The following is a 20,923-nucleotide window of genomic DNA, read 5'->3' as shown; positions in this document are numbered from 1 at the left end:
TTCTGAGCTTTTCCCATCTGCAGCCCAGCCCTACAGCAATTTGATTAGAAAATAAAAAACTTGAAGGGAACAGGCTGGAAATATGAAGACAAGGGACACTGAGCTTCACAAGAGCAAGGAAATGATGAAGCAGGTTCCTCATTATTCAGCAATGGGTTTAATTCAGAGCGCTTTCACAGGAACAAAAGCATGCACTTGACAATGATTTGTATGATTTCTGCACTACCATATTCTGGGCAGGAAACCAACTTCTGCTAAAAATGCTTCTTTAAGTGGTGCTGACTGGAAATGCTCACATAATGCAAACACTAACAGCTGCGGGACTTTTTTTTCCTCTTAAGGATATAGGTAGCTTTAAATTAAAATAAAAATATAATGTTTCAAGACTTATCCCCATTACGAATACAATTGTAATGAGTGAACTTGCAGCACAGCCCCGACTTTCAGCTCACAGCTGAAGAAGTCTGAGCCTTGGCTGCTTTTTACATGGAGAAATCCCATGGGCTGAGTCCCTGCTGTGACAGCAGTATTTGGGCCAGGGGCAAGAGGAACCCCCAACACAAAAGCAGCCCTTGCCAGGGGCAGGCTCAGGCAGCTCAGCAGCATAGAGCTGATTCTGGAGGAGGTTTTTTTTTATTGCTGAGCTGGGGTGACCATCAGCAAACTGCATCTGCTGCAGGATGCTGCTTTTGCAGAAGCCCCAGGTGATCATTTTCCTACAGAATCCTCTCCACGGAGATGTTTGAGCCCCCTCTTTTGCTCCATGTTTCCCAGCTGCTCAGCGAGTGCCCAGGGGTAGCACTTTTGCCCAGCACTCAGAGCGAGATCCTAATCTCCATTCTGCTGAGGCTCGTTTAGGGTAACTTCCACTGCTGTCAGCGGTGCTACTTCAGTTTGCCACGATGTAATTGAAAGCAGAATTTAATCCTGAATTAGCTCGAATTAATCTGCTACTAATGTTGCTGATTACAACTCGCTGTGATGATTTAGACAATAAAATGAAACAGACTGGTAATCATTTAGCATTAATGCAAGCAAAACTGCAAATTAACGGAGGAGAAGAAAGGACCTGCATTTTCAGTAGCTTTCAATTTTGGCCTAATTAAATTTCTTTAATGCAGTCAGAAATTAAAGGGAAGCCCAACAACTGGTCGTTCAGGTGAAAGGAAGGTTGATGTAGAAGCAGGAAGGGCTGGTGCTGAGCTCTGTGCTTCTAGCCCTAAGTTGGTATTTTACAGTTGAAAAATGGTAGTCATATGACAAGTGCAGGGTTCATTTCACTTTATGGCAATAACAACTTTTTGGCCTAGCGCAGAGAAGGTAAGTTATAGCAATTTTTTGGTATTTCTGAAATATGATATGATAAACTTGGTTAATGTACTTATTTTACAAGCCCCTTGCAAAGCAATGCTGTGTTGTATTGCCAAAACAGCTAGGAAGCCCTGATTTAAATAAAATGTGTATAGATCCAAATAGTTATTTTAAATGTACTATTTCTAAATGTTGTAATTCTTTTATAACATGGGTTTTCCAATGCTGTCTTTGTAACAAAGTGTGAAATGCAATGGTTTAAAACCTGTAGCTCAGTTCTGTTATATTGTTGATACAAGTGTTCTGCTCGGATGTATAATGGCCTTTGTAGGGCTGCTAGCAAAGGCGTCTTAAATTGGGTTGTTATGCTGGCTATCGCTCAAATAAATAACTGGAGCAGATCTTGACAAAAACGTGAATTTCACCCATTTTCATGAGCTTTGTTTGGAATCACAAAATGTGGCTGAGTATAGATGATCAGCTGGAACCTGCTGTCTTTAATAACAATACAATGGCAACCAAATCTTAAATGTTATCTTTCATTTTTGACTCCAATTACCGACCTTTGTGGACTAACCAATGAGGGAAACTCAGCAGCAAGTATCTTCCTGTTTTGCTTATTATCAATAATACTTTCTGTGTGATTATGGTAGAAAATATAGTGTTTCCTAATGGGCATTCATTACTTTTGTGATAAGAAAAAGCAAAAAATGCTGATAAGTTTCCCAAGGCTCACATGTCAGAAGCATGTCTTCAATAATTTCAGCAATTAGATTTGTATTTGGGATTAAATGCAGTAGCATCACTTGGGTTTTGCTGGCAGTGATGAAAATGAATCAAGGGTACTGGGATTCAGGAAACTTCCCATTTACTGATTTATGAGAGGTTTGGGTATGTAGTGGGGTGCTCCTGGGTTTGCATCCAGATGGAGCGTGAGTGTTGGCAAGGCTCCTCTGTGAGCAGGACTGTGCCTGGATCCCACCTCTTGGGGCTGGTTTTCCAGTTTTTGGTAGAAGAATCAGCCCAGGGTTTTGGCCTGGAGGCTGGCACATTGAGGAACCATCCCAAAGCAAGGTGTAGTGTTTCATTTCAAACATATCTGAGATTGCTAATAGGGCACAAAGTGTTTTTATGGTGGGTCAGAATGGAGCAAAGAAACATCCGAAACATCCTTTGGTCCCTGTGGGTATTGCCCGTCTAATATAATTTCAATGTGTTTAGGTGTCTTAGTGCTCTACTCACCTCTTACATTGGTTGTGTTGTGTTTTTTAAGTGAAATATTCCCTTCCGTATTTCTCTCCTTATGCATGTTACTTTGTACCCAGTACAGTGATATTACTGTTAATCACTATTATTTACAATTACTGACAATACTCCTGGGGGTTTCTGGTACAGCTGTGTACATTTTTGGTGTATATGCATGGGGAAAGTAGTTGGAATAAAGATAAAATTGGAGACATTTGTAGCAAAACTTTAAGTATGTGTCCCAAGTCAGTAAGATACTCTCCAGGTAATGCATAATGAGATATCTGAATCTTTTGAATTAATAAATGCTCTTGAAGCAGCCCTTATATAATGACAGAGATAGCTCTCAAGATATCAGGGAGGCAAGATTGATGGGCTATGCAGATGTTTATGCCATTAAAAAGACCTTCAGAAACAAACAAGTGGGATTGCTAAAAATGTTGTTTTAAATTAATGTCTGACTTTGAAAACAAATTGATGCCCCCCAAGATAATTGAAAAAGTTAGAAAACAATCAAGGAAGAACAAATTGAGGCTCCATGAGAGATAAAACCCCCAGATAAAGGAAGTCTTTAAATTCTGCTTCCAGAACAGAGACCTTTCTCCTATCTGAGGGATATTTTTTTGTCCTATTTTTTTTCTCCTGCAGACAAGGCAAGTCTTGCCTTGACATGGGTAGGACTCAGGTTGAGAATGAGCTCTGTTGGGAGGTGGGCTGTAAGACCCATCCTGCCTATGTAGGGTGTTGTCTACCTCTATATGGAGGCATCCCTCCCTCCATACCTGCCCTGTAGAGGTTACATCTTTCAGTAGAAGGGGCTTAGTGTCATGACAGGGATGGCAGTGGCTGTTGCTTGGGTTGTCCTTGAGGTGCCAGGGCTCGATCCTCCTGGACCAGCTGCCTTGATGCAGTGCCCACCATCTCTCACGGCTCCATCGCTCCTTTCTGGCTGTGGGAGCTGCTTTGTTTCAAAACAGATTGTCCATTTTAATTCAGATGGTTTTGTCTGAAAAGATGAAGCATTAGATCAGGCAACTTTTAAAATGATTAGTTGTGCTTGTTGCTTACACTGTGGTTTCATGATTCTTCTAACAATATAATATGTCAATATGATGATATTGATTCTTCAGTTAGCTTTGTAATTAATGATAAATTACTTGTACTCCACAGTTCATAAGCTGTTTTTTCCCTGGCGAATGTAGCTGCTAAAAACTGTAACTGAGGCAGATGGGTGTTGGTGCTGAGAACTGGAAGTGAGAAACTGCAGCAGGCAGTAATGCAAAATGGTGGCCTTCTGTGGTGGAGTGACTGCGGCAGTTGACAAGGAACGACTGACCGATGTCACCTACTTGGGCTTCTGCAGGGCCCTTGTCATGGTCCCACATGACATCCTGATCTCCAAATGGGGGAGAGATGGATTTGAAAGGTGGGCCGCTCGGTGGATCAGGAATTGGCCCGAAGGTCGCACCCAGAGAGTGGTCAATGGCTCCATGTCCAAGTGGAGGCCGGTGATGAGCGGTGTCTCTCAGGGGTCTGTCCTGGGACCTGTGCTGTTTAATATCTTTATCAATGACTCAGACCATGGGATCGAGTGCACCCTCAGCAAGTTTTCAGATGACACCAAGCTGAGTGGCGCAGTTGGTACAACAGAAGGAAGGGAAGACACCCAAAGGCATGTGGATAAACTAGAAAAGTAGGCCCATGTGAACCTAATGAGGTTCAGCAGGTCCAAGTCCAAGGTGATGCACCTGAGTCAGGGCAATCCTGGATGTACAGACTAGGCAGAGAATTCACTGAGAGCATCCCTGCAGAGATGGATGTGTGGGGTCTGGCGGATGGAAAGCTCGATGTGAGTCAGCAGTGCGTGCTTGCAGCCCAGAAGCCAAGCAAAAAGCTATGTGGTAAACAATTCTCTTATAAATGAGTTTCCATTGTGGTGCCCCCATTGGAAGATGGGGCCGGTTTCCAGCCTGCGTCCCAGTGCTTTCAGTTTATTCCAATTCTTTCTTTTTTTTTTTGTGAGAAGAAATAACTTTCTTGGCTCAGGTAGGCATTGAAGGACATCAACAAGTATCAATGTATTTCCTAAAAGTGTGTGAGGGTTATCTGAAGCAGGGCTCAATGGAAAGGGGATAGCCATTTTTAGCCTACAATTATAGCAGATTTAGTTTCTGCACTTTAAAATAAATAAATACTTTAAGCAAGCCCTCAGCAGCCATAAAGCCCTAGTGTGCTTTGTACAGATTTACGTCAGGAGAAACAATTTGCCGCACCAGGAATGCCTCTCTGAGGGGTAGCTGGGAGCGTGCTGGAGGCACTGCACTTGGGAGGCTTAAGGTAATATCTTGAGAAATGTGGTGAGGGACCCATAATGAGAGATGCTGAGTAATATGCACAATAATGGTATGAACTATTTGTGTACTTATTTTTAAATGCATTTCTAACATCAACCCCACCACCTTCAGGGAATAATTTCATTTCCTATTTAATTTCAGATGTTGCAAGTGCCTTAAGGTTGTTATAAATTATGTATAGAACTAAAAGTTACAGTTTCTATTCTTTGCTGGTTACAGATTTCATTTTAAATTAAACATGCTGTAGATCCACAGTTCAGCAGGACATTAGCTTGTTTCATTTTCACGATTCTTGTCTTGGTATCTGCAATCAGCAGCTCTGAAAGGTGTGAAATGTTTTATGTCTCAGTGCAGGGTAATCTACATGTTAAACAGCTCTTTGTGAAATTCTGTTCATTTGGGAGAAATTCGAAAAGCTTAAAGTATGGAGGCACAAAGCGATATAGCTAGGCTGTTACATATTATGTTTTCATGAGTCATTTGCTTCTTTTCTGTAGCTAGTAGTAATATTATTAATGCCTATAGTCTAATTAAAGCCCCAGATTCTGAACTTCCTGGAGTTTTATATACAATAATTCCACTGTCTTGATGAACTTGCAGGAATTGTAATTTGTACCAGTGCAGTAAGCTTGACTTACTGTCAAGGTATTTTAACTGCAAATATACTGTTTAGATACTGTCTTCAGGGACTTCTTGTACAAACTTTTTAAAAGTATGGCAAAAAAAAATTAAATCAGCATGAGTGTCTTGTGTGAATGAAAACGTGCCATTACTTGGATAAACAAAGGTGTTTTATTTTCTCCCCATTGCCTACAGCAGCAGCTTTCTGGACATTACGAAAGTGCATTCACATTGCTACAGCACCTAGCTCTGACTTGTATCACTGCTAAAGTAGCTGTCAAGATAAGCTGCTAACATCTGCAAATCAAAGTTTTAAAACTGGATGGTTCCATCTTCCTCATTTGTGAATATAAAGAGGCCCTTGCCACAGGAGTACATGGATCAGAGCAGATCCCCTTGAAAGGCTGGAGGCAGAAAATGCTTCCTGGTTCCCACTTAACTGATGTTATGTGCTCTTATTGAACCTTACTTATATTGTGGGGTAGCAGGAGCGTTTTACAAGAAAAGAAAAAAAAATATATATCCTTATTATATAAATCTTAAAGAATCAATAGATTTTTTTAATGAGAAGTGGTATCAAAGTCTGAAAAGTCACCTTATCTTAACAGCTGCAATAAGCAATCCTAATGATAAAGCAGTAAGTAAAAATTACGTGGAGTGAGGTCACAGTAACTTATTAAATCCTGCTTATTATTTTGATGAGACTAACTTATGCGAGTTGAGCTAGTGAAAAGTTTGTGCTAGTGAGCATTCATTAAAAATGATTGCAATGATAATACAAGTAATCATCATTAGCAATGACTGTGCTGTTATCTCATTAAAAATGTTTTGTTTTTAATGTGTCCTACTTCAGTCACGATTGTAGTAGGGATGGTTGATACCGTTTAATAATAAAAAATATGGTTGGCTTACATTGTAGGAACCGAAGCATTTAGCAGCTGCAGTGTATGGTCTGAATAGCCTTACTGTAGGTAGGCTTTGGTAGTTTGACTAATTAGAAACAGGTGGAGTATTTGAACATTGAGGGCAATAAGAAATATGCTGCTTCAGGATTTGACAGTTAATGATCATAAGAAGATCATTTGCAGCAGCTGGTAATTAAAGATGGGATCTCTATGAGCAGAAAATTATGTGTTTGGGGATGGAAAAGGGCTTTCATTTTTAACCAGTGTGAAGCATCTTGTCAATCAGAGATTTGCATTTTCACTTAAACAGAAAGGTTTGGAGGCAGAATTAGATCTATTATCTAGCAGCTCTGCCTGCTGGCTGACCTTATCTGCCCACTGCAAACGTATCTGTGACTGGGTGGCTCAGCAATGCCCTTGCATACCCAACCTTTCTGCTTAGGTTTCCAGCTCAGAGCTTGGCGCTAGATGGAAATTAATGTGATGTCTGATGGTATGCAGTGACCTGTGTGACAGCATCATATTTTGTCACTTTATCCAGCAATGCCCTGATAGAAGTCTTCAAAACAAGCAGTGCAGTGTTGTGAGAGACAGACTCCTGGGGTCTCCTGCTGCTTCCCAGGGTCTGTCCCTGGACCTTAACCCTTGTGCTCCATCACCCGTCCCCATCCCTCTGTGACCAGGCTGGGAGCAGTGCAGCCACAGGAAAGGTCCTGATATGGGGGACACATGGCCTCATTACTGCAGATGGCATTTCAGCTTGTGTTTACGAGATGTACTAACTCAAACACTGATAAGATTACACCTTTTCTTTTTTTTTCAATTAAACTCCAGGGTAATATGCTTCAGGAAAAAGCAAAAGCAGCAAAAGGATGTAATGGACAAAATCAACTGGTTTCTGGGTGGATCTTTTCCTTCAAGTGAGTAGACCAGGTGTAGTGGAAGAGCTTGGCATTTATAGTAGCAAATAGTAATTAGTACTGGTAACAACAGTGAACTTTTAGCTTGAGATCTTCAGATTTAGTTCATTGCTCCTGGATTTTATCCACATAACAAGCGCCTATCTGTATCCGTCCGTATGGCGATTACTGCATGGCTGCTGCTGGATCTATGACGATGGCTCCTGCCATCCTTCTAGAGCCCTATTAACTTTATTTACAGCAAGTATGTGTGGCTGGGGACATCTTAGTGCACGGCTGGTACCTAGAGGCATTTCTGCTGTGTGGCAAGAGGTCTCTTGGGTGTGCATGTCTTTCTTTTCTTTAACCCTCCCTAGTCAATTTAAAAATTCTCAGCTTGGTGGTGAATATAGCTTTTCTCCAATGTACTGACTTCAAATTTATGAAAAATCTAGGTTTTTAATGTGAGATGAGTCTATTCAGAGAAAACTAGGCATTCTGAGAGACTCTTGAGCTTTGATAAGACAGAGAAACTTCTCCAACTTAGGGCTGCAGTTGATTGAAATGTTACTAACATTGTGCTATGAGATATGAACACCAAAGTATATGCATCTGCTCTGTCCCATGCTCAGTAGCTATTTCGTGTGTTACATAATGATTTCATATTTTCTTGATACAGAGTTTCTGCTGCTTTGTGACTTCTTTCTAATTTCTTAGAGAAGTAATATTTTTATTTGGATATAGAGAGTTGTGATGAAAATAGTCATTTTGCAGTGGGTTAATATGGATGACCATGGATTTGTTCTAGCTGAAAATGCAAGAACAGTCTCATGTTTCAATTTCAAATAGCTAAGTTATAGCTTTATGGGAGGTTTGCATTGGAGATCCTATGCAAAGCACCAACAGACCACTAAGTACATTGGCACTCCCAAGAGCTTGTCTTGTAAATTAAAGAAGTCTTTATAGTTCTTGAAATTTGAGAAGGAAGTGTGTACTCCAGCAATGAAAGTGTTATATAGTTTGTATTTTGAGTTTACATTTAGATTTATGGAAGTCTAGACATGCATTTTTCCTGAAATAAAATTTTATAATATATATGATGTAGTTTTATTAGTTCTTGAGAAATGGAGTGGAATATTAAATTCTTCTTTCATTAGATTCTTTCATTATGAGATGTTAGGATGAGCTCAATTACAAAATGACAACTGTCCTTGCAAAAATCGGCTTGAAACATTTTCAGTGTTTTCATCAACGTAGGTAAACTGGCAGCCAAAATGAATTACAGCATCATATCTGATCCACTAAGGCAACATTTTGTTACTGCCAACAAAGGTTTGTGTGTAGAGGAAATAGGAAGCTGCCCTGAGGAAATGCTGAAGTACCAGTCCTCTGGTAAGAAGAGTGGCTGCTGGTACACCATTTTTGAAGCCGCGAGGCTGTCGCAAGTATTTTGGAAGTCTTAAAACTGCATGCCTAGAAACCAGTAAAAAGCTAGAGATCCAGCAGCTCTGGTTATCTATAAATACTTAACACGAGACAGGGTCTTCTTGGTTGGTCCCTGATAAGGCTGCAGCCAGCATCTCTTCTGACCCACGACATGCCACTTGCTGGTAATATTATTGTGCTGTGTATTCTAGATTAATGACTCCTCTTGCATCGTTTGAATAAACAGATCCTGGCTGCTAACATAGCTAAGAGCATTTGTTAGTTGTAAATGATTTAAGAGACATTCTTTATGGAATAGTTATTTTGAATGTGCTTGTGGGTTGGAAATATTCATGTCAATAAAGAGCAGCAAGGGGAGCAGCTCTAATGGAAGAAAAATAAAGGAAATATAATTAGCATTTAATGATTTATTAATGGTTCATAAATATATAAACAAGATCGTTATACTAATATTAACAGTTCTAGGCAGTTAAAGACAGAAAATTGCTGGCATCATGTATTTGGATTAATGATGAAAGCCCCAAACCCAGCTCCAAGCTGTTGGAGCAGCAGGGCTGGAAGTGAGGAGTAAAAGCTCCTGAGATTGTTTTTGTCCCTTTGGGTACAAATGGTGCCAATGGGGACAGCAGAGATGAGTTTTGGGTCGGCAGAGCTCTGTGCCTGTGGCCTTGCTCTGTTAAGCTGAAGAGATGAGGGATGAAGTAGATGTCCCCTTGCCCTCAGGGAAAGCAGCACAACCCCTTCTGCTTCACCAAACCCTGCCCTGGGAGTGTCACAGGAGGCTGAGGGCCCAAGGAGGTCAGAGCCTGTTGTAGAACGGGGAGTGTGGTCAATCCAGATAGCTTCCTTCGTGTCAAAGCTCTTTATTCCTGAATTACAAAGTGCAGGAAATGAGGCTGCCCACCAGAGCAAGCTAAGGTTTCATTTGAAATGTGGTATACTTTTCCCGTCTGGTCTGGCTCGAGGTTTTACAGTGCCATGAGGACAGCAAGCACTTGTGTAAGCTACTGCTGATGATCAGTGTGCCCTCATTATGCTCAGACAGAGGCAAGAACATGCAGGCAGCTGTCTGTCTGCCTGGGGATTTGATTCCAAAAGTAGAAACAACATTTTTTTATTGTTACTTTGGATAATCTCACAGCACTGGAAATTCCTCCAAGAGCAACTAAACAGTCTGAAAAGTAGCTTTGAGTTAATTAAGCGGCTAAAAGATACCCGTGGTCACATACAAATACACTGCTTTGGGCATTAGGAATGGCCCTGCAATATTTGTTTCAGGAGGATGCAATTACTCCTCTTACAGATGCTTTGTCCAGCACCAGGTGACCAAGAGGGCTCCAATGAATAAAATAAAAAGACCAATTATGTTGTGTAGGTTACTTAATGAAGCAAAATTTCCATCTTATATAAGGTGTTTCTTCCAGGCCACCAGCTGACAGTGTGGTGCAGCTCGTGATGACTCAGGGCATCTGAGTCACCACGTGGCATTTGACCCATCAAACAAGGCAGCGGACTCATCTGGTGTTAAATGCCCTAGCCGTGGCTTGTAAAGAGAAGTTTTGCAGCAGGGTAACTACACCAATAAACCAAGATGATGCTGTGTGTTTCTGGAGCACACCTGTGCTTGCCCAGTGGTGGCTAGCTGATGGCAGCCTGCAGGCCGGGCTGGGCTCCGTGCAAGGAGCTAGGCCTCAGCAGCGCTGTAAATGATGTGGCTGCTGCAAAAGCTCATAACTGGACGTAAAGGGGATGGGGAGAGGGGGGAGATGTGAGGAGCGAGCTGGTAAGCCACTCAGCAGTCACTGCGAGTGGATCCGGACATGGTTAGCTGAAGACACCCCAAAAAAAACTTGGATGTCACGACCATCTCCAAGGTCCGTGTGGAAAATAGTTTTCCTTAATTCGTTGGCTGCAGCAGAGAGAAGCCACATGGGAGCAGCTGGCCGTGGCTCTCCCATGTCAGCAGCCCTTTCTGAGCCCTTTGCACAGTTTATTTGATGTTGCCCTCAGCATGTAACAGATACAGATGAACCCAAACTGAAGGGGATTTTGCACAGTCTTGTCTGTCTGTGCTGCAACTATCTGCTACTTCATCTGTCCTGAGAAAAATAAATACAGACAGCAGGGACACAGTTGGAAGTTCATGATTAATAGGTAGAATCATTGCAAAATAACTATTAGTGTGTCACTACACTGAATTGAAGTTGTATACTATCCAACCTATGCCACAGCCTACAAGCGAGGCAGACTTGAACATTATTGTCATAAATGGGACATATGTCGGAAAAGTTAACAACATTGTTCTGTTTAATGGAAGTCCAGGTTGATACCAACAAGAAATCTTACAGTGATGCAAGCTTAACTGGTCAATGTTTGTGTCTTGGGGAGTCAAACTTGCCATAAGATCCTGCTGCAGAATTTAGGGAATAACGTGTTGTGTGCCAGGTGGTAGCAGGATGGATGCTCTTAGATACTGCTTGATAGTGCAGATGTTGCAGTGAGACAAATTTGTGCTATTTATCTTACGAAATAAGCGGCGATCTATCATGGTTCAAGCCTCATTGACAAAATTGCCAGCTGAGGTAAAATAATAGCGTTGACTACTGGGAATGAAGAAAAATGGATTTTTTTTAAATCTCATAAGTGATTTGCAGAGATTAAAGTTAGATAATTCATATTAAACATAAAAATTGAGAGAATAAATAAGAAACACACTTTTAGACCAATTAAACAGAATCCATTTGCAGCTTATAATAAACTTCAGACAGCTCCTTGGCCAAAATACAATTTTGAAATTATGATATATGAACAAGTGTATCGGCTGGGTAAAATCTTCTTGCAGCTAATGCTGGACTAGGAGGGTGAATAAAATGGATCAGCTCATTCTATGCATTTCCACTTAAATTCTCCTTAGGGTACCTATGTTTTTGGAGTTGATGTATTGCTGTGATTATCGTGGTGTCTGTCAGGAATAGTCCTGCATTTCTGCCTAATTACTGGGTCTAACTCTTGGTGGGTATCTGAATTTGAACCACCATGAATATATCTAGAAAACGCTTTCAGAGAGGTGGGAATATAAAAAAAAAAATGATTTCATTGATTTATTTTTCTGTGAAGGATTAACACTTCTCAAGGAAATGTCAGAACTCTTTTCACTTATCAACATTGTTACTTTGTACCAAGGTTATGAATATCTATAGATAAAAGCCATTTTTGTCCAGTTCTAATAATCATTAAGGCTATTAGTACAAGCTTGTATAACACAAGCAATATATTGTGCACTTCTGAAGCACTTTTCCATTTCTGTAAAGAGCAGGTTAGTTTTCAGTCTGGCAACAGCTTCCTCCTGTCATCAGAAAAATTGTTGTCAAAATATACAAGGCAGTCATGGCAGGTGTCTGGCCATGATCATCTCAAACCATTACTAAAAGGTCAAGGGCTAAGACTTCAGTTAAAAAAAGATAAATCTTTATGCATATCCCTTGCAGAAAGTTTGACACTAGTTCATGGCTGAAGAAAAGTGGATCTTTTCTAGTTGTGGTGTCATATCAGGTTTGCCTATCAAATTGTTATGTCATGTCACATAATCTGACATGACAGAGCTAGCTCAGCTTCACATGTCACAGCATGATGTCACTCTTGGAAGAGCTAAAAAACACTTATTTAGGCCAAGTCTGGAAAACGTGGCTTGAGAGAAAATGTGTGGGATGAAGGAGAAAGTGAATCAAGGGAATGTTTGTATTAACCTTTAATGTTGGAATGTAGACTTTTTAAACAAAAATGATAAAGTTTGCATTTTATTCGTGTGTATGTATGTTTAAATCGGGTTACGGTGGCCTAAGTCAGGCTTGGGGTCTATATGGGCAGAACTGCTGACCGCGTGGATGCTGAAGGCACCTAATGAGAAGAGCTGTAGGTATTAATGCCTGGCACCTGGTAGGAAGGTTTGGGAAGATGCTTTGTAAAACTAGAATAGTTTTGTGGTGGCAGTAAAGAAAGAATAGGAACTTCAGGAGCCTCAGCTTGAACTCTTTGGGGATTATATCCCTGTTCACACTGCTCTGAACATGTTCATTACTTTTCTACCAAACCCCAGAATTTTACTAAGCGTCACTTGAACGCTAATGTTGAGGAAAATTGCCTGAATGATAGTAATGATGTACAATTACAATAAATACATGGATGTAGCTGGGAGCTTGATTTTCTTTTTCTATTTCTTAGAGTTTTATTATTCATTAAACTTGCTGAGCCCAACTTCCTTCACTTACATCAGTTTCACTACAGTCTTTACTGATGTTACCTTTACTGATACCAGCGGAGTTCAACAGGCATAACAAAAGTAACTAAAAGGAGAATAAATTCCACATTAATTAGCCAGCATGCATGATTTTATGCTGCTTAATGACTCTTGTAATCATCTACAACTGTATAAAGTGAATGGCAATCATACCCAGGCAGAGCTATACAAGAACACATACCTCTCATAATGAATTCACCCATTTTATACTTTTTTAATAGAAAAGACTGCACTGTTCTCTAAAATCATATCTAGAGTATAAATGGTGACAGGGAAAGTAATGATTATAAACAGCCCTCTATGAGCTCAGACTGGTTTTTACCCAGTAGAAAGTGCTATGAGCCCCCAGCCTGTCCTCGTGCTTTAATGAGCCTTTCCAGGCTGGGAAGGATTGGCAGGGTAAAGCTCTTAGGACCTCATCTAAAGACCACTGAAGCAAGCAGAAAGATTATTTGTTTACAGCCCATTATAGTTCAGTTTTGTACGGCAATTCCCAGGCTTGCTGGTTTGTTTTATTTTTGTTAACAAGACAAGAAGGTTTTGCTTTGCAGGAAGAGCTTCAGGGTTCCTCACACTGAAGAAGGGTGCAAGCTGGTTATCGAAAGATCTTTGGACCAGGGTATACAAACAAGTCAGGATCTACTACATCAGGCAAAGGCTTATTCTGACATGCACAAGCTGTGAGTTTGGCTCAAGCCCAGCCAAACACAGCATTTTTGTAGGAAGGTGATTGTGTTCTCTGTTGCTGTCTCCCAGGTATTTATTCACGTGGGTAGGGAGGTTAATGTCTAATCATCCCCCTTAGGAAAGTCCATAAAGATATTTCACGTTAAGTACAAGCACACCATGTTACTTTCTATTCTGTCGTGTAGGTGTTTAATCCAACATGATTTTGTCTTTCTGGCTTTGGAAGCAACTGTCAAAGGCTCCAAGATAGACCTGGTGTCTCAATGAGTGGAGCACCCAGCACCAACAAGATATCAGTCATACCTAGTGTTTAGAGATGCTCAATTGCACATAAATGATCAATAGAGCCAAATCAGTGCTGAATTGCACCCAGATTAGACCTACTATGCAACACTACATTTCTGATTATTACTGCAACTCTGAGCCACAACTTCTCTTTTTACCTGCAATCAAGCATATCAGTGTTCTCTATTTTTGTTTTTGATATTGAAAAGAAAATTAAGGTTGTGCTAGGTTTCCAAATGTTATGGAAGTGATTCCCCAAATACCCCTGAATTTCAGGGATATCTAATGGACTGTGTGTGCATGAAGTTCCTGGCCCCATCTAGCTGTGCTGTCACTGAAAGGGTGAAAAGGAAAGTTCAGCTGCTGAGGATACAAATTAAAATGGTTTCCTCCATTTGAAAAGATGTGGAATTTTATACTAGATTGGATTTGACACCATACCACTAAAGTGAATATAATTCACTGTGATCTTCTTGCCATTTAGAACCAACGGCCCATTCATGTGTAAATGCACAGAGTTAAAGAAAAAAAGCATGACAAAGTAAAGATAGGCTATAATGTCATCTGTATCTAAGCAATCAGCTTCATTGTGTCCCTGTGACAAAAGGAAGAGTAAATATTAAACTTAAAAAGGACCACAGTTTTACAGTCATTCAGGAGTGTAGGTTTTATTACAAAATATATTCAGCAGCTGTATTTTTAAGTGTGTATATCAATCCATATTACAGAGACCGCGTGAACAGACTACAGAGGCTAATTCACTGCTTAATACTGACTCACACCTACTACAGAGACAGAAATTAAGCATCCATGTAAGGAATGTTTGTAGATGATTGTTCGCTCTCTTAAATAGAAATATTACCTATACCTGCCACTCTGTAAATAGCACAAGATACAAGAGTTAATTCTTTGAGCCCATGGAAGCTGTGACATCCCCATCCAGTGAAACCTGCCACAGAAACAAAATTCGGAGCGGTGCAGGAGGCTGGCCTGCAGGGGCCTGATCCGGAACCAGCCCAGCGGGGGCTGCCTGCAGCTGCTCGCCCTCCCCAGAGCAGGTTCTGTCCCTGCTTTTTGGTAGTCAAAAATGAGCATGTGTACCACTGGGCACGTAGTCAGGTCTTCTGTATTATTTTCCTTGGCATGCCAACTCCTCTGTTCTGCCAACGCTAAGCAAAGGAGTGCTTGCTGCCCCCGGTGCTTGCTGCATCCCTAGATCCCATTGATTTCAGGCACTGGCCAAAATGATTTGCAGCTCTTGCAGGCTTGCTAAATGCAGCTGCATTGTGAATTGTTTCATTTTCAGATCTGTTTTGTGAATTGATTCAGCACTTACGCTGTAATGCCAACACCTTTTTTATTTAGATTGCTAAGGTTTCTGACAGATGTGCTGTGGCTCTCCTTAAACAGCATCCTGAGACCCCCAAACCCAAATGTTTACAGATTTTGTGCCTGCATTCTAATGTCGTTTCAAGTAGTTACTAAATGTGTTTCCAGTAGTAATCTACAGCACACTAGATGAAGGTTAAAGGAGAAAATATACTGACTTTTACACTTTAATGGAATTATTTATCTTAATTGTTTAGATATATTCCCATTAATCTACTACAACAAAATATCCATGAAGACTTCTTAATTTTAAGCCTCTTTATTTTTTTTGGTCCTCATTTAAATCTCAGGACAAGGTGATTTATCTTGGATAAAAACCCCAACACATTAACAGTAAATTTACATGGTGACACCACCTCAGGAAGCAATACATCAAACACAAACAGCATGCAAATCTTTCTTGAGCCCGCAACTTCATTATCTGTGAAAATCCATAAAAAGTGTATTTTCTGTTTATAGCTAAGTAGTAGTCAGAAAGGGCTAAGAGACTTTATATTTTAACACACTTGAGAACGTCTATTCATCATCATCTCTGCAACATTCTAGACAAGACATTTAATAATTCTCATAACATTTTTCTTGGCCTGTGGTTGAGAAACATTAATGACGATTCAGTTATAGTTAAAATATTAGTAATTAACTATGCTATTATAAGGCCATTACATTCTCTTCATAGCCGTAGCTATTTTTAAAAATGTGCATAAGGTACTTCTGTGTTCGAATCTTCAGTATAATGTGCATCAGGTGCACTAAATATGCAGTATGTTTGCATTGTCTGAGATGACTCCGAGTGGGGACTGATGTGGTGACCCTTCTGTTTTGGGTAACAGGAAAATAAAGATAGGAAACGTGGGCAAATAAGAACAAGGGTGTTTTTTTCTATTGGTTTGTGAACTTCCAATAGACTCGCTCTTCTTTACGCCATAATTACATTAATTTCTGTTGAAAACTTTGAACCTGCAGTCTGAAGGAATAATGAAGGAATACAGCCAGCACTTTCTCTGAGGCTTTGACGTCTCCTGACGTGCTCTGTTTCAGCCTTTCTCTGCTCTTTGTTTTGTACCTTCATTCATTTATGGTGGTATAATGACAGTGGTAGTGTCACTGCAATTTTAGGAGGAACTATTTCTGAACTTAAAAAGAATTTTTAGAATGCATATTGAGAACTAGGAAGACTAAGAAATGGGTAGGTAGCCATCAATTTAATGCTATGTTAGGTGCAATTGGTGCTGTTTAGCAACTTTAGAGGAATACAAATTTAGCATATTATGTATTTACCACATTTTAAGACTGCTGGAACTCTCAGCAGGGGCAACTTTTGGTTTCATTGAGTCTTCCACCAGAATCGGCCTCTGCATAATAGGAAAAGAGGCTAGGGACAGAGCTATGAGTTTAGGGTCGTTTCAGCTCCTAGGTCAGAGAGGGTCGAAGGTGAGTAGGAAGAATACAGAGAAATATCCAATTTTGGGATGAGAAACTGCCGGTGCTGAAGATACTATTTGACATTAATACAGGCAGCTTGTGTTTAAATGTGACGAGAAGGTTATAATTGAATATAAAATGTTAGAAATATATTAAATACCAAATTATATTGAGCACAGTAGTGCTCAAAAAAACTTTTTTCAGGTTTCAACTAATGAGCACTATGGAAAATAAGAGGAAATAAATTTAAAAGGAAAGCCCTAGGTGAAAATAGAAGATGCATTATATACAAATTACAAGCCATCTAATAATGCCAGCTTTTTAATTGCTTCAAAATGTGGATACATTTGCATTATTAGGCTGGAGCCATATGTTTCTTCATGGGACCTGACAGCCAATGGACTCATTTATGTGCCCTATTCCAGAGAATGAAGCAAACAGTGCTGCTTATCATTTATTCACGAGCTGATCAAATCTTTTGCAATAAACGCTTTTTTTTGTCCAGTGAATCTTGATTTAGACTTTTTTAAGGAATATTGCTTGTTATTTCCACTGAGCAGTCTGGGGCACAGTATGTGTCGTGCTATATGTTGTGGCTCCCTGAGTGGGTTGTCTTCAAATCTCAATGAGTTTTTCATTTGCCCGCAAGTTTCTTGAAACCTTGTGCGCAGGACAGAAGTTTGTCTACTTTCAGATAGCACAAGCAGAGAAGGAGATTGTTATGGAAAACTAAGGAGTTTAACAGTCATTTGATCAAGGACAAGGGAAATCGTCCTCAAGGAGAACATGTCGGTATTCTTGATTATTGATTGGTATTCTTGAAAGAAAGCAGAAAGAAAGATGTTTTATGGTTTTTTTATTCATTTTGAATATTGATCCATTTTCTGCATGTGACAGCTCACTCATCAGATTTGTTAAGAGCTAATATCATTCCATTCTTCTTGCAAGAGATCCACTGTAACAGAATACATTTTTCTGGGGAAGAAAAAGACTCTTCAGAAATATCTCGTGAAGAATGAGTGCTACGGAGTGCAGTGTATAGTATAAACTATACAATATCTGCCAGGTTTAGTTAATTTGTGACAGTATTCTGCATGTGGAAAATTGCTGTGGTGCAGGGAGTAATGCTTTTAGTGCTCAGAGGCACTGGCTGCAATTGTCGGTGATATTTGCGGTGTTTAAGAACATCATAAGGAAGAGGGTTTCAGATAGATCTTGAACTCCTGTGATCTTTGCCTGTTCAAATTAGGTTGTCAGTTAATAGGTTATTTTATTAATATGGCTGTTCAAATGTGTGTTTAATCAAAATATAGAAAGCCTAACCTATGAAGCTCAAATGAAGACGTTGTCCTGGTTTGGGCTCCATTGCAGGGTAATTTATTCCATAGTTCACATGATGATGTAGCTCTTCCATGGACTGACAGCTGTGGCCTTTTGCTCGTGTAAGGTGGGTCTGGAGTCTGAACCCTGAGACGAACCCTGAGATGACTTCTGCATGTCCTGACTTTTTATGCCTAAATTCTCTAACCATTCTGCATAGATGAACTAAACCCATTAAACTCCCGGAAAGGCAAAAAAAAAAAAAAGTAATTATGCAAGAAATGTGAATAAATTATGCATGAGAATAAATATATTAAATTAAAGCACTTCAGATCAGATGCAGGCCAACTCACAATGTTTGCTATATAGCAGTGAAGTTGTATGAACACAGAGATTGAGATCCACATCCATAACAAACAATGCAGTCTGTTACATTTTAAGTCGACGGATTTGCATTCATTTGTATATCATTTTCTGTTGAAGAGTCAATCATTTTCTGATGTTTGAGCAAGTTCATGGTACGATATGCAAACATTATAAAATTTAATCAGATGGCATTAGATTTGTTGAAGTAAACAAACCTCAGCGATAATGACAGGATGTTATGGATTTCTGATCACTTCTATCATTCAAATTTAGTTCAGTGTTGTAGAGTTCATTACTGAAAAGAAGATGGCGATGCATTCTCTGAGAGGTTATAGTAGCTTAGGACAAATCCCTGACTGTTGTATGCAGTATCTGGTGAGAAAATCAAAAACTGGACATATCACTGGTATGCATAATGCCATAGACTAAAGTACACCAGGAAGTTTTGCCGGCCCCCTGAGTACATTTTGTATTGATCTCAACTGACATGTACACATGTTGCGATGCTCGTTTTCAAAGACTCATAGGAAATAAGGCTGGAAGTGATCCTTAACAATAAGTGTTCAGTTACTGATTTCCTAAAACTTGCAGATAGGTCTGTAACTCCATCAAATAAAAGAATATTGTCAGTGTTATATAACATGATAATATTAAAGTACTTGACTTATTAGATTATATTATTTTTCTAATAAACTATAATTTAGGTTTATTAAGTTAAAAATTAGAAATGTATATGCCTATTTTTCTGCTCTGTGCTTATCATATAGCAACAAATGTCAGTATTTCTCCAGCTTGTACACCAAGCAGAGTTGGTGGTAAATATACACTTCCCACTAAAAACTAGATTCATCACTGATGCTTTATTCTTTCTTAGTATTTAGTTTCTGGGCTGGGGCACGGAAGTTACCCAGAAGTGCGGTGAGCACGCTGGGATGGCTGGGCTTGACTGCTCTTCTGCTGCAAGGCAAGGACTTTGTAGTGCATGGGGCAACATTACTCCTGCTGCTCCTGGTAAATCACAGCTACTGCCCACGTGAGGGGTCTTCATGGTGCCACACTGTGCTCCACTGCCCCTCGTGCAGATCTGTGTTTGCACCTGTGATAAATGTAGGTAGTCACCAAAGTCCAGGTGTTGTGTGGGAAGTGATGAGGATAACGTGTACAGGTAAAAAAAAAGGGCTTTTTTTTTGAGGGGGGTTGACAAAATTGAGTTGTTTGTAATTACATTGACATAATTTCTAAGTACCTGTAAGGGAATTTAAAGTTTATCCTAAGTGCAGTGGGGGAAAAAAACAAAACAGCAACGAAAAAAAAAACAGCCCTCAGTGGTCTATTACATATGCTGAAGTGCATGTGACATTCTACTCAAGAAAAGAGAGTGGCTTTAAAAAGAATATTCCATTTGACTCCATCTGCGATGAAGAATGGGGAATGAGAGTAAAATAAATAGGACTAAGACAGGAATGGGAAGATCTGATTTATATTGTGGAATAGAAAAACATAAATTCTTTCGAAGATACTGAAAAAGCTTTGCAGATCAAGACACTAAAAGGGGACCATTCTTCCTCCAGTTTGGCTGTTTTGTATGTTTTAGTCTGAAGTTGCCCGTGGTACATTCAAGAAAGGAGCAAGGCTAGCGTGCCTCTCTAATGCAAAATAGAAGTGGGCTGTTCATCATTATCCTCAGAAGAAGTATATTTTAATGGTAGGCTGATTTTTCTGCATATTATATAAAGCCCCATTTTTCAAGAATTAGAAATGTGCAAACGTTACATTAAATGAGACACTGAAATATTTAACCCATTTTCAGAGGAGAACAAACACTTAAAAAGGAAAAAAAAGTTAAAAAAAAAAAAAAAAATGAAGAGTATTCGCTAGCTATCATGCCTCAGATATCAAGTTATCACTTTTCCAATGGAGCCCGGTGGGCTGCTGGGGAGCTGAAGGAGCCGGGTTTCCAATGGGTGCATCCCGATGGACTGTCTTCATGGGGGCACGGGGCTGCCTCAAGTCCAGCAGCCGCCTCTCTTACCGTGTAATGGTTTTTCATCAGAAGATGGCAGCAAAATCTTACGAACCATAACACTTGCTATCCTGCCTTGCCGTCATTAGGGTGCCAGGGACAGTGTGAGGGATCTGCTGGAGCTAGCACTGACCTGTTGTCCTTCTTCAGCTACCCTGGACAAAGCTGTATTTTATCCTCACTCAATGTTTATCAAATGCGGTGGGCTGCATCCTCTCCTTCCCTTTGACCAGACAGCTATTATAAAAATGCTTCATCGGGGATCTCTTCATACCACCTGCAAAAGCAGACTCCGTGGGTGTCATTAAACCAGCTGGGAGCCTTTGGGAGCCTTCAGCAGCCCTGCTGCACTG

The 20,923-nt window shown here is 40.1% G+C and overlaps 1 protein-coding gene across 28 annotated transcripts in view; it reads left to right on the top strand.

The window, feature by feature from the left end:
* The first annotated feature begins 1,039 nt into the window (after positions 1-1,039).
* The window catches only part of LOC310904264 (uncharacterized protein), a 121,989-nt gene continuing 102,105 nt past the window's right edge, over positions 1,040-20,923 (top strand). For 22 of the 28 annotated variants that reach the window (XR_014588144.1, XR_014588145.1, XR_014588146.1 and 19 more), the window contains exon 1: positions 1,040-1,320. Coding sequence is in view for 2 of the 28 variants with exons in the window: in XM_083848733.1 (XP_083704859.1) it covers positions 1,285-1,320; positions 7,271-7,356 (122 nt within the window). In the remaining 26 variants the exon portion in view is untranslated. Of the gene's footprint in view, positions 1,321-7,270; positions 7,357-20,923 lie in introns of all 28 variants that reach the window. The other 6 variants (XR_014588160.1, XR_014588161.1, XR_014588162.1 and 3 more) reach the window with 1 other exon arrangement.

Source organism: Anser anser (assembly GCF_964211835.1).
Source record: "Anser anser genome assembly, chromosome: 9".
NCBI classification, from domain to species: Eukaryota; Metazoa; Chordata; class Aves; order Anseriformes; family Anatidae; genus Anser; species Anser anser.
Note: the sequence above shows the minus strand (reverse complement) of the source record. Positions and strands in the feature narration are given on the sequence as shown.